Source organism: Phalangium opilio, unplaced genomic scaffold (assembly GCF_054372755.1).
Source record: "Phalangium opilio isolate 3A_F unplaced genomic scaffold, DU_Popi_V2 ptg000070l_1, whole genome shotgun sequence".
Taxonomy (NCBI): domain Eukaryota; kingdom Metazoa; phylum Arthropoda; class Arachnida; order Opiliones; family Phalangiidae; genus Phalangium; species Phalangium opilio.
In genome coordinates this window covers 9,074,900-9,089,153 of record NW_028324182.1, presented here as the reverse complement: position 1 = coordinate 9,089,153, position 14,254 = coordinate 9,074,900, and the positions used below count along the sequence as shown (strand labels likewise).

General features: G+C 39.2%; 1 protein-coding gene and 1 long non-coding RNA gene across 8 annotated transcripts in view; one reads left to right on the top strand and one right to left on the bottom strand.

The window, feature by feature from the left end:
* Positions 1-14,254, top strand: part of LOC149661429 (uncharacterized) — a 91,201-nt gene that overhangs the window by 47,975 nt on the left and 28,972 nt on the right. The window contains exon 2 of the long non-coding RNA XR_016368910.1: positions 14,011-14,124. This is a non-coding gene — a long non-coding RNA (uncharacterized LOC149661429). The remainder of the gene's footprint in view (positions 1-14,010; positions 14,125-14,254) is intronic.
* LOC149661431 (kin of IRRE-like protein 1) overlaps positions 1-14,254 on the bottom strand; it is a 47,801-nt gene that overhangs the window by 10,925 nt on the left and 22,622 nt on the right. For 6 of the 7 annotated variants that reach the window (XR_016368907.1, XM_089842945.1, XM_089842948.1 and 3 more), the window contains exons 2-8: positions 12,734-12,859; positions 9,838-10,176; positions 7,945-8,055; positions 5,896-6,099; positions 3,227-3,523; positions 904-1,194; positions 265-552 (exon numbers count right to left, since the gene is read on the bottom strand). Coding sequence is in view for 6 of the 7 variants with exons in the window: in XM_089842945.1 (XP_089699071.1) it covers positions 265-552; positions 904-1,194; positions 3,227-3,523; positions 5,896-6,099; positions 7,945-8,055; positions 9,838-10,176; positions 12,734-12,830 (1,627 nt within the window). In the remaining variant the exon portion in view is untranslated. Of the gene's footprint in view, positions 1-264; positions 553-903; positions 1,195-3,226; positions 3,524-5,895; positions 6,100-7,944; positions 8,056-9,837; positions 10,177-12,733; positions 12,927-14,254 lie in introns of those variants that run through there. The other variant, XM_089842944.1, reaches the window with a different exon arrangement.

The following is a 14,254-nucleotide window of genomic DNA, read 5'->3' as shown; positions in this document are numbered from 1 at the left end:
TCAAAGTTAAATTACATTATTGCCAAGATACCTTTTTGAATATGAAGAATTAAGTATAGGCTGACGTTGATATTTTTCAATCTTAATTCAATCGTGCTTAATTGTTTCTCGCGATTGAAAAGGCACCATTGGATATTGTGCTTGATAACTTCGCGTTAGTTTTCGATTTTCCGTGTTCGGGATTGGGGTCAACTTAGTGAGGAGATGGAGTTGGAGGTGTATATTGGAGCAAATTATAATTTTGTTAGAAAGGAGTCGAATTACCCGCAGGCAAGATGCTGAACGTGCAAGGCGTTCGTTGTCTTCCCACGGAGTTTTGGGCCCAGCAGTACATATTGCCAAAGTCGTTCATCGATTTCGGGGTGTAAGAGGCGACGCTTCGGTGTTTGTAGCTCGAGACGGTAATGATGTCCCTTTCAAGGACCGTGTTGTTAAACTTCCAGGCGAACGTGTTCTCCGGAGGATCGCTTTCGACTTCGCAAGTCACCTTTACCGTTTCGCCTCGAGCCGCTCCGAAGACCACTTTTAAAGCTGGCTTGCATACCGGAGCAACTAGGTATTATATTAGAGGAAGCGATAAATAGACTAGCAGTTTCTTCAAAGGCTCTCGTGATCCGCTATTTGACTAAACTAAAACTAGTTTGCTGGGTTTTTGCGCGGGAAACCCCTTAGGGAAAAAGTGCTCGAACAACCTCCCCAGTTCGCTTGATTAGCTATTGAACGAAGTTTAATTTAGCGCCATCCCCGGAGTAAATACTTCCCTTCTCGCATCTTTATAAAAACTGAAAGACCTTCTATTACAAGGTGGGTCAAATAAAAAAACTTGCTAAATTCGATAGAGCTGCTTGGGGTGGTTAGACGTATATCATCCGAAAGAATAACAAGCGTAAATAACGAACTCACACAAAACAACCAAGACAAAGTCGTTGCTCTCTCCTTTTCCGACTATATTATTGGCTGTGCAATGATAGCGGCCACGATCTCTCCTTGTGACGTTCTCGAGTACGAGGGTCTGATTTTGAACAACGCGACCAGCGTTTACGTTCCCGAACATGGGTTTCTTGTTAAAGAACCAGGCAATGTCGACGATGGAGGGGTTGGAACTAATGTTGCAGAAGAGTCGGATGGACGTTCCTTCCCTGACGGTCGATTTGCTCTGGCCGTCAATGGCCGCTAAAGACATTTGAGGAGCGTCTGGAATCAGATAAAAACAAGAATTGTGAAATTTTTCCATTCTCCAAATATTTGATGAACGCCTATGCTCTAATATAATTATAACGAAATTAGGTTATCTCAATTTTCTTCCCCAGCTAGACTTTACTGTTACTTCTTTGTTCTAAGCGTCAATAAAAGTATATTGATTAGAAATTGTCACGCAACATTTTCAACTTATTTGACCCATATTGGCAACATTTTTGTAAACGAAGTTATCATATACACTAATCTCACTACATGGTGTACTAAATAAAGAGGGGACATCAGAGCGACCAACAAATCCTTAACTTTGCGTTAGTTTACTTTTATCGTCGAGTAAAATTTAAACACTCTCTGTTCTTCTTAAAAATTTCTTGTCTGAGAAACGCGTCTTGGGAAAAATGAGTTTAGTGAATTTTTGTTTCCAATTTCTTTTTTCTCTAGGATCATTTTCATCCCGCGTATCAGTGGGCAGCTAATTCATCACACGTCTCTTATCTATCTCTATTTTTGCTCCCCAATCTCTTCCATCCCGCGTCTTCATTTTCTTTTTATAAACTAAGTGGTATATTTCCGAGAAAAATAAATCAGATTATAGTTTAGGATTGATAACGAATTGGGAATGATAGCTGCTTCTTCTTCTCCTGGAGCCCTTGATAATAACGACTCCGTAGAAAAACCGTCAAAACCGGGCAACCCAGTCAAGCTTACTAATTCTTTTATCTAGTCAGCGAATATATTTTTTGTAACCTAGAGTGTATCCATTTTCATGTCAGTCTGCTAGACCTATTCATTCACCCGTTTAATATTCGGAATCCGAGGATAGGACAAGAACCGTGCAAGTCTAACGCTGAAATATGGTTACAATTTACTTTTTACGTGCTCTTCTACAGGTATTTGTATCCCTGGTTCTTTCTAAAATTTTTATTAGAAGTAGGAATAGGAGAAGTTATCGACAAATGTTTATATACGATAATCAGGTTGTTATCGTTCTGCGCGATGGACACTCAATTTCAGTTCGAGATCTTCAGATTAATCTATAACTGATTCTTAAAGATAAGTTGCTATATTTTACGAACGCATAAAAATAGGCGATTTTAGAAATAATTTCGCTAGAATCTTTTTATAGCAAATTTTACCTCGTAACGATATTTCATTGAAATAACGTCTCCTTATAATAGGACCACGCAAACCGGATTATCTCAAATCGATAAATCTTTTACTAGGACTATTTTCTCCTAACTATCACGCTACCCAATTTTTCAACCTATTTTGATGAAACTTAGTTTTTCTGTTTTAACAATAAAACTTGGAGAGTTCGTTATTAAAAAAATGGCAACCCTTTTTTTTCAAATGGAAAAGAAAAAAAAAAAGCTTTATTCCCAAATTTCATTTGTCAGACGTGCTTTCCATATTCTTGTACCCTTAGATATAACTATATTCAGAAGTAAACTAACCCTGAAGCAACAAAAAATTCACTTTATACTCAAGGTAGAATCATAGGTTTAAATGTTCCTTAAGATTCATACGGGTTACTAGCTGTAGCATTATAAGGGTTTAGAAAGTGTGTCATATGATAGAATACATGCGTGATAACGTAAGGTGAATCTACTTTGGCAACTTCCTATGCGGATATTTGATTTCACTCTCGAGCGCGATGTAATAACGTCCTGGAAAACGTTTCTTTTATATGGATTTTTTTATCTTTAAAGGCTGGAAAAGTATCCAAATTCCCTTTTAAAGATATTAGACTTATATAATACGGTAGGGTACCAAATAAGTGCCCGCGTTTTCTGCTCTGTCTCACGAAAAATGGTCTCTGCGTCTTTTTCCTGTTTATGTACTATGTATAATATTTTGGGATGTAATGCAAAATCTAGACTAACGAATACTCAGATTGAATCTAGTCAGAAGATTACATTAAGAGAAAGGAAAGATTTCGAAAATGTTTTGGGGGAGGGGAAGGGTGTTCAATATCTGAAGTTGGTTTATGTAATGTTAATAGGTCATGCATTTTGACAAGACAACTTACAGTGAACTTTCATGATGTATCCGTCTTCCAGTAAACTACTGGGTAAAATGGGGTTATCGGCCCGGCAACTGAGGTACTGTCCGTCATCCTCTTTTCGGGGTATAAAGGTCAGTGTACTAGTGGTCAAGTTGCTGTCGATGGACGTCTCCTCTTTCACTTTATGGATTTCCGTGCCGCCTTTTCTCCAGCTTATACGGGCTTTGGGTCTGGCGCCGTACGACTCGCAGACGAACTCGGAACGATCTCCGGAGATGAGAGGCTGTCGTCGACTGGTAATCTTGACATCCAAAGGCTTCACTGTTCATGCCAAAAGAGAAGGAAGATCCTCGAAAGGATGAGAAAACTATTCCCTCATCGCGACGAACGATTTATGTAAGCCTCGGTCAAGAATTAAGGAGGGGAGTTGTTTCGGAATGACAAGACTTCTGTTCACCGGCAGTCCAGAAACATTACATTCTATCCTATGATGTTTGCCATCAAGTATTAATGCGTCTCAACTATGGCAACTCTATCAAGTGTTGCTTGAACAAAACCATAGAAATAGGAATGAAAGAAAGAAGAAAATATTACTGATCAAAGAGAAGTTGAACATTAATTATAAATCTTTGAAGAATAGTATTGCACGCGAGAACAAGATATATTTATATTAATTCATATTTCTAGCTGATATTTTGATATTTAAAATGAACCAGCTAATGGAAATGAAACAAATCATATTAGTCGATTGAGTCGAATATCCAATCCCACGGAAGATGAGAAAAAGAGTAAAACCAGGAAAAGAGGAAGGAAGATGCGATCCAGAAGAAAGAAAAAACGATAGTGGTGATTGACACGGACAGTATAGCGGGAAATTACAGATCGCTGTTGTTTAACCCTCGTCGTGTTTAGGGGCCGTGTTTAATCCGGTACCTATACCTCTTCTTTCTTTTACCCCAAGCTCAGTCGTCTGATTTCTTATTTCCGCTTGGTGGACGGTTTCACCACTGCCTTGTTGAACCCGAGAAAGGGTTGGTAAGGCATTCACCAGGTGTCGATGAAGATACCGGACCCGTTCCCGGTTCTCGCTTCTTTCATCTCGGTGTTAGGTAAAGGTTCTAACGAAGGGGTTTTCGATTCCCGCGAGTTTTAACGGAGAAGGCTAGTTCTTATAGCGGATAATGTTGAATCTTCTCTGGAAGCCTATTGTGAAAGAGGGTTCCCTCGAACTAACCCTTAGTGGGACTCGGGGATTGCGAAGTCAATCTAAGCTGATAAATTGTACGGCATTAGGCGAGTTAGCCCCCGTACCGCCAATCGATTGGCCCCAGTACTAAATCAAATTGCTTTTCCTTCTTTTCTTTCAAAGATCTTATATAGCCAACTCAGCCGAAGCTTAAGCTACTGCCAGAAATATCCCTTTCATATACAGGGTGTTTTTAAAAAAGATATCGTCACCATGAATCAAAACTGCCAAAATATATTGCAGAGGGTGGAAACGAAATATTTATTTCAAAACCATACACGAAATGAGCTCGCAAAGTGTTGGCAAATTGCGCGAGTAACATTCACGGTTTCCAATCCTAATTATTTGAACCGATAAGCTTTTTTGACGCGTATGAACCTCCGAATTTGTGCCTTAACACCCTGTGTATGAATTTCTTTCCGTTTTGCCAGCGCTCGTTTGCTGAACCCACGGTGGCGCCCAGCAGGGCAAACGAAACGAATCAACAAAATAGAGTAGGCACCAGCCCACCCTGCCACGTTTCTAAAATACGTTTTACAAGCTTACAGATATGGTAATTTATTACCCGAAGGAACCCAGTAGCAAAGCGTTTCTTTTTATCTGTATACATATGGGTTTCCGGGGAAAATTTTGGAAACCGCTTTTTCCTTCGCCCGGTGCTCCTAGATTATTTTACGAGCTGGCGCGTCCGGATAGGGTAGGAATTCTGCTCGGTTAACTCGACTTGTTTGTCTTGGGAAGATCGGAAGGGGAGCGGGGCTACACCGACTTTAAAATACGACTGGCCCATTAAAAGCTGGAAAATTTATAAGTCCGAAGGAATTAGGTTATCTAATCATAACGCGGAAAAATCGTGTTTGGGAATACGTTGCTTTTAATTAAAGTTTGCTTTCATTGACGCGACAGTCTTGGCCACTCGGCCATCCCATTTCTCGGACATTCTCAATTTAAAACGACGGGAAGCAATTTTGCTCAGTTGACTGAACGAATTTCGTATAAAGGATCGAGACACGGTTCGCGTTATTGATCCCTCTTCGGACAAGGACGTTCAACGCATCAGGACATGAAATAATAACAAATTTTGAAATTTTAACTATTAATAGTGATTGTGAAAAAAATCACTATTTTGTTTTCTGTTCTAGTCCTTACAAACGGAAGTCCGTTAAAGAATTCGGAGCACCAATCAACTCGTGTAAATCTTGGCCTCGGAATAATTCAGTTAATATATTAGCTTTAATCGTGAGATAACTTAAGCTTAGACGACGTGATTCTTAGAATTCTCGTCCCAGGGTAGCTGTAAAGTCCTTTACCGATGGAGGTTAAGACGCTTTACGAAAATTAATTCGCGAAAGAATCTAGGCGCCTAATTGAAAAAGCGGTGGAATAAGGAAGGGTCTCTCGGCTAAAATATTCGTAGGGTTACTTTCGATAGTGGGAGAAGACTTACGGTTGAGATCGATGGTGACGGAGAGTGAGGTTGGCGTCGTCTCGTTGTTATTGGACGCTTGGCAGTCCATGGTCGTCATTAAATCCTTTCGGTGAAGGTGACTGAAGATGAAATCGTTCTTTACGCTGCCTTGTTCCGTCGCTTCGTAAGTATCGTCCAATAGTTTTCCATCGCGCCACCAGGTGACCGCCGGTGGAGGAATTCCTGGAAAATAAGGAAGCCAACGGGCTATTAATACTGGCATACTTCTAACTTCAGACCGAATTACGGTAACGCGAAAGTTTTAGACCGAAGAAGGAAGGAGAACGAGTTGCCGTTGGCGAATGCCATTAATCAAAGGACCCAGAACGTCTAACTAGTTAATAGGTCCCAGCCGTTTTAATACGGCCCTTTTAACTCCGTGATTTATTAAACGAGTCTGCACGTTCCAACCTTAATTTTCCTTTCGAACCTTTATTCGCTCTTCTCTTAATAAACTGTCGCCTTATTTTTATTCCTTCATCTTTTAAGACGCGAAGATATAAAATGGTTAGATTATCAGCGCAATTGCTGTTTAATATATGTAATAATATATATTAAAATCGCCCATCTTCTAAATTGTTATCTATGGCCACGAAACTTTACATTCTTCGCGGTCGATGTTAATGGCCCTGAGTCTTGTCCTATGAACGCGGTGGAGAACGGCGTCTTCGATTTTAAAGCTTTTAACCAATTTCCAGGACGTATTACCGTACATGCCTGACCAAGCTCGCGTTCGTGTCCAAAAAAAGGCTGCCTCAAATCACCATTTTAAATCGAAGGCGCTTTACTCTCGTTAGCTAAAGAGGCTATCAAGCCGTGGGCTAAAAGAAAAGAGCTTCGGCATCATTGGGTCGCCGCGTTCGACTTGCTCCATACACGAGGATGGACGAGACTGATAATTGCTCATTTGCACTTTAAGCTATAGAAGCCGCTGACTTCCTAGAGGCTTCAGAAACGGAGAGTTTCCACAACATCCTCTAGCCATAACCCATGGACCTTCCCTACCCTCCTATCAATTCATAAGTAAATTATAACCATCAATAAGTTAAACAATAAAAGTGAAGAAATTTAAAACTATACAAATCATTGTACATTTAAAATTATCAATACAAGGTTGACGAACGTCCTTTTTTATATTCCTAGAACAGTTAGTAGTCTGTTAAACTTAGTGCTTGTAATTTTTAGCTTATGTTATTGCTCAACTCCTTTCCTTTGCTGGCATGGGCTGCGGGCAAAATGTGGGACCGGACTTTTCTAGTTTGGCGCGATAGCTCTCTCTCTCTCTCCCTCCTCCAAAATTTGCCGTATGACTAATTAGCAAAGCTATTATTCTCGCGCCGGCTAAATGATGCGGTTTAATAGCTCAACACGACTTTCAATGCAAATGAAGAGATCGCTTCCTATCCCTCTTTGCTTAACTGTACCGCTTGGCCGTTACTTAAACCATTTCCCTTTCCTCCCTCGCCCTGTATTACATCGGACCACTCTCGGTTGGTCTCTCGTTCTTTTCCGAACCAGGCATTAAAGCCAGAACGGAACGGAACGTTTCCAACAACCACAGCTCGATACGACCATCTATCTTCATTTCCCTCCCTTGCCCTTTTGGGATAAGGAAGGGTAAGAGTCATATCCATATTTCCCTCTTAACCTCGCGTCATATTCATTGGTAAAAAGTTAAAGATACGTGCGCACAGTACAGAATATGACGTTTCTGAAATATTTCAAGGTAAGCCCTAAGTTGCATTTGGATGTTACCTGCCCGAATTCAAAATCTTTAGGCACATTTGAGAAAAGTCTTCAACAGGTATTGGAACCTAACAATGTTGGTAGCAGAGAGAATTGTAACAGTAAGAGTAGAAACTCTGTGTCAAAGGGAGCCAGTCACCTGAATACCAATAGCACCTATGGTCTATACATTCTTTGCTGTGGCAAAATTCTCTCTGCTTCTCATTACTATAAGCCATAAATGTCTTTGACGTATCGAGTACTGTGAGATACATTCAATAAAAAGTACGCGTATAATCTTACCTCCGAAAGCTTCGCATGTTAACCTGAGTGGTTCAGCTTGATTATACGGTCCAGTGACTCCCGATAATTTCTTCTTACTGGTATCAGAAATGAGGACCTCCTTCGGCGGAACTGTTTAAATATAAATTATGGGAAATTTACGGTAAATGGTTTAAAATTGTTTTGATACGCAAGCGCGCGCGTTTAACCCGCTTATGCATTCCGTAACCATTGTACCAAATTGGAGCTGTGGTATTTAGCTAACGCTTCTATGCCATAACCCTTTATTATAAGCCTTTACAACCGATGCAAATTGGAGTTTAAGATGCCGTAAGTTGATTTTGTAACTAAGGATGGGACGTGGGAGTATTCCGAAGAGCTATTGATTTTTGGTGCTGGAACGTTTGCCCCTTTGATAAGACAACGGACGTTAGCCAACTAATTGTCTTCCTTCTAAAACTAATCTTACTTTCCGCGGAACATAGTTCATTAAATTTTCGGAGCTCGACCGGGGAATTATGAACAAAAATAAAAAATTAATTCTGGTTTCTGAAATACGCCTACTTGGAAGGAAGATAAGGGTGGAAAATTGTATACAGAATGGCTTAAGTATTTGAGTAGACCAATTGTAGTATTATAACATAGTTTTTCACTACTAGTAGTATGAAAATGTCCAAACTATGGTGTAGTTTGTTTTTGTTATTTTTCATCATTCTTTCGCGTATTGCGAAATTGAATATTTTACGAAGATTTATCTTCTTTTCATTCAACATTGGTGAACATTCTATATTACAGTAGGATAATACTAACTGAAAGATGTTATATTGTCCTCAATTAGCCAATTAAGCACCCCCTCCCCCTAATACAAATATATGATAATGTGATCCATTATGCTATGAAGATGAAGCCTCGAGGACTTAACAAAATGTATTAAATTGACTTCGTAAACTTCATTTTATTGTTGAGAAACGTTTTGTCATTTTTATTCCTTAAAAGTGTTCTTTCTTTGAAGACTTTTATAGCAAAGTACATCCGGTTTAAGTTGGTCGAAGGCAAAAAAAGCTATTTAAGAAATCGAAAAGTCCTCTTCTCTTCCTCTATCTCTTCTTAAACTTTTGAACAAACAGAGTCAATTCGTATATAGGTTTGTTCTAAGAGTAGTACTTGGTAAAGAGGTTCTAGAAACGAGAAGAAAAAAATACGAGGAGAGAACTACAGCAATACTTTCTCTAGAGTATTAGTTTGAGTTTAAAGCTCTCTCTATATTCAATTTTCTCAATTCTATACTCTCTTTCTTTCGGGAAGGGCGATCGTAAGTTTCTAGTTTCCCACTAAGTCCCGTGGAAAAGATATAGTAACAGTTTGCTGGCTCCGAATATTTCGATTGAAAAAAGCTTTATCAGGTTTCCCTGTCAACGAAAGTGTATTTTTCTTATCAGAGTGCAAAAAAATACACTTTGTAGATGATATCAAATGATGGGCTGACCGGATAACCGCGGGAGTTTTCAATTTGTGTTTGATGGCATCTTCTGACCAGTAACAAATAGGCCTATAGGAAATTAAGGTGCAACACGCAGCGAGATAAATTATTCACAAGCTCATATGGCTCATACATAATGATTAGGCTAGCTCTTCTCACAAAATCCGCCTTGATACGTTGATAAAATGGCTAGACAATTATTAATATTAGCTGCTTTGTAATCCTGGATATATTTTATTTTGATTGCTTTTCAGCTTGTCTTAAAACGTGTGCCTGCATGCAATCGCGAGTACCAAAAAACCACGTTGACAAATTACCCTCTTATATGTAGGAGCGAGTTTGTATTGACATTCTCTGGAGATATGGTATTTACGCAGTTTGTGGGGATTATCTTATGATTAGTTTAAGTAGAGTATGGAAAGGGTTGTTCTTACCAATAACGGAGAGCCTTGAAACGGTGCTGTGCGTTCTGGCGTGCCGATAATCAACCCTGCATCGATAATATCCAGCGTCATTCTCCTGAACGGAGTTTAGTCTGAGAATGGCGCTATTGCCCGAAGCTTCGAAATATCCTCGGTTATTTAAGAGCTTATTCAGAAAATGCTTCGCTTTGGTGATAATATTGGCGTTTCGAGCGTCGACGCTGTAGAAGGGCGGACCCGAATGTCCCTTGTACCACAGGATTAGAGATATGGCGTCGTCGTTACCAGGAACAGTAATATTGCACGGTAACTCCGCGATCCCTCCTAAAACTGCCGTATACTCAGGCACGTCTGCCGTGTTAACAGTCAGATTCGTATCAGTGTCGTACAGGACGGGTGAAAGGGAAAGCAAAAAGAAACGACAACATCAATTAGGTTATATAGAAATATTCTAGTAACCTCCAGGAGTATTGAAATAACATTACAAAATTATGACTAACATTGCAAAGGTGACAAAGTTTCATTTATCGGCGCTGTTTACAATATTTAAAGGCATATATATCCTTATTCACTTAATCTGGACTTTTCCTTGGGAGTACTTATAGTCTGTCTTAGATTGGATCCCTTGGTAAGGTAAATTAGATTACATAGATCAAGGGTCGAAAATTTTCACGAAAGGCGAAATTCTACTTTTTCCTAGCTCTGTTAGCTTTCCCAGACATATATATCCGGACAGGGAAGGTTGAATAAGGTCAAAACTGGGACTGAACGTATTTCTTTCACGACCCCATTTTAGTTCTAATAACGGAAGGTCATTAAGAAGGACAGACCCCGGACCCTGCTTTTATCGTTCCTTTATAAAGGTTAAAAGAGAGTCTCGTAACGTTTAATTACGTTTTTACGGGCCTCGTTCCACGAAGGATGACCTAACCGTTACGAGCTTTGGCCGAAAACACCCCTGTCGGGGCCGGTGGGCTTGTTGCTTATAAAGGCTAGTACATTGGTCAGATAAATTTCCCGCTTGGCTAGATTGCCAAGCTCTACGGGACTTGACGAACCCGCCAGAGAGTACAACGGTAAGAAAAAACAAAAGCTTATAGAAATTTTTTACACGTTGCTCGAGCTAAAAATGGCAGAATTAGATACTGTAAAACCAGTTGGGTCGTATTTATTCCCTTTTTGGACAGTATCACGTAACCTTCTCTCATATTTATAAGTCCCTAGTTAGTCATACAGGACAAATTTTTGTTACAAACACTTATACCCTTCTCTAGCAGAAAATATTATCTAATTTGCCCCTTGAGAGGGTGTTTCACGAGTGATTTATATCTGGTAGTGAACTTCCGGTATAGTAAGGAAATAATTACTTTTCTTGAATCGTTATGAACTTTTCGTATTTTTAATAAGATAATACACATTCCCATTCCAAGGCTTAGCTGATATATTTATTCTTTCGGCTTTTAACCCGTCCCGAAGTTGAGAGGCGGTTATAAATAATTCAGTACTAGGAAATATATATGGTAGGGCTTCCCAAATTATGACGAAGTTGAGATGGAACGTTTCAGAAAGAGGCTGGGGGAAGAGGATAGGGAAAAAAGCGAAAGTAATCAGCTTTTGATAGCGGATCAAATGGAAGAGATATCGCGGGATGGTCCTCATCTCCCCAAACGCGCTTGGTTCTGAATAAAATATTAGACGAAGAATATTTTAATTTAAGAGAACGTTATGGTCTTGCATCCCTTCAACCCTTGCTTAAATTGAGGGCATAGTCCCTTATAGACTCTTCTCAAGGCTACATTGATCCCTGGAATTTTGTTAAGGGAAAAGGGGAAGCGTAAAAGAGGTAATTGAAAATCTGTTTATCAACGTCCGCCGAAAAAAAACACGGAAAGGAAAAATAGGTTTTTTTATCTAAAAATATCCTGGACGAAGAAAGGAGCTATAGGGCTTTGGGGACCAATGTCTGAGCTTATGTCACTGCGACGATCGACCCGTTGATGCTTTAGGTTACGTGAGGAGTCAAAGGTTTGGTTTTTGTAGGTGAAGCTAGGGTTTAAAGATGGGAAAGGTGTCGAGAACTTTTAGCCGAAAGATCGGTGACTTGCGCTGGTTATTTTCTTGGTTCACTAAATCCTGTTTTCAACTTTTTAAAAATTAAAAGTACTTTAATAATTGATAGGCTAATGTCGTGTACCTGTGAGAATACATTAATATTTGTTTAGCTTTTGCTTTTGAATTTTTAAATCTGACACGGTTTAAGATTAACGTCACGTGAAAAGTGACACGAGAAAGAAGAGTCCATTATGTATACCATACAAAAGTAGTCTAAAATTTAATCAACGTTTTTATATCTTTAAAATATTTTTATTACGTCAAACGTTAGATACCGTCCCAGGTTCCCTGGTTTTTATATTGAATACATTTTTTTTTTCAATTCCAACAGAAAAGTATTAAAAACTATTGACGAAGCAAGCGAAAAGCTGAAAGAGATGTTGGGTTGGGTTGGGTTATGGATGTAGGAAAATTGGCGACATTTTCGGGATAGTTTTTTTTTGCTTCCAGGGCTCAGCAATTTCTACTATACGATATTTTTATAGTTACAGGTCGCGGAAGAACCTCATATAGTCGAGACGCTTTGCGGTTTGAATATAACGACGAGAATATATGTCGAACCGATCGAAATAAAAATGAAAGCGAGGTATAGGAAGCCATCCTGGGTTGGAAGAGGCTGGTAAGATGATGGCATGAGGGACGAAAAGCCAAGGCAGAATGATATTGCGTGGCCTGGGAGTCGATATTATTAGACTGGGGCTATGGGGTTTAAGGAGGGTGAAGTTATTCGCTCATAGCGTAGTACAACTCGCTAAGACGCTAACTCTTTATTACGTCGACGGAAAAATATACTCACCAGCTAAGGCCGAAACGGTGGTTGGGAATAATAAGACCATATACGAAATGCTGCCCAAAACACGTAGAATCCTCCAAGTTCGACTGGCTACTTGCATAGCCGCTGCTGAATCCTCTTAGAACAAAACTGTAATGAAAAAAAAAATGGGTTTCGTTAATAAAATAAATAATGTCTGTAAAGTAGGTTATGTTGAGTAAACATGTTTGTTAGCCACGATTACCCATAGTTCGGGAAAAAAATTGTCTTACACTCGCAACATCATGTTTGTCATTTAAGGCTGTCAAGACATTTTCGTAAGAGTTTATGTTGAGTAACAATTAACGCTTAAATTTTTCAACAACTGAATAACCAGTCTTCCAAAGCGATGCTTTTTGTTGTCAAAAACCAAAGTTAATTAAATAGTGGTTAATTAAATCTATTGCCAGCATTGTCTGCTGGACTTAGTTTGGCACACGTAGGATACCAAAAAATTATCAGCTACCAAGTTTTTACCGACGAAGACTGTATACTTAAAGAAAAATTATTTAAAACACTTTAGGGGCAAGGCAACCACTTCTGTGTTCTAGTTTGTAATGGAAGGGAATAAAGGCTGTCATTCTGAGTTAGGCTTTACCGCATAAAAGGTTTAACAAAAAAATAAACAATTTTCAAAAAGCTTCCTTTAATCGAAGTCAGAGAAGAAAAAGACGTTTTTCCAGACACGAGGGCTTACACTAATTAAAAGAAGACCCCAAAAGTGACAAGCCGAGCTCTCTCTCTCTCTCTCTCTCTCTCTCTCTCTTTCTTTCTTTCTTCTATCCATTCTTTCTATCCTTTTGAAATTTCTATGGCGTCAAAATTGACTAGAAACTTTGGGAATTGAATAAAGTCGAGACACTTGGGTTGACACTTTGAAAACTGGCAATGTCTTACGGTCATCTTAACTTAAGAGAATCAATGGAGTGATGTAAGAGGTATTGAATATATTCTCTAGTCAATTGCGTAGATAACCGACCCAGAGCAGATTAAATTGTATTGTGGCATTCAAGATGAACATCCACTCTTTTGGAAAGAATACGGGGAAAAGAGGCAAGAAAATATATCACGCTGATTTTCGTATATTCTACTGCATTGACCCGATTTTGATGGACGAACAAGGATATTTTTTTTTTCAGGAAAAGTATGAAAAATGCTCCAAAGAAGGTCACTCATCGTACATTATCTTTAACTTTCAAAGTTATTCTTAAAACACAAATGAGAATTGAATTACAACATCTTTTTCTCCACACTTCTTTCAGCTAAGAACATCTGCGTTTGATGTCTGGCAAGAAAAGGCCGAAGACGCTATACGCACCAGACTTGAACGGAAAAGTATGGCTTGCTTCTTGCGAAACGTGATCGATAGCCCAATCGTGAGTACAATGCTATTTTTGCCTCTAATTAGCATTTTTTAATCGAGGTTTTGCGCCTTTTGTTCACGATTAGAGGAGAAAGAGAAAAAGAGTGAGAGAGAGAGAGAGAGAGAGAGAGAGAGAGAGAGAG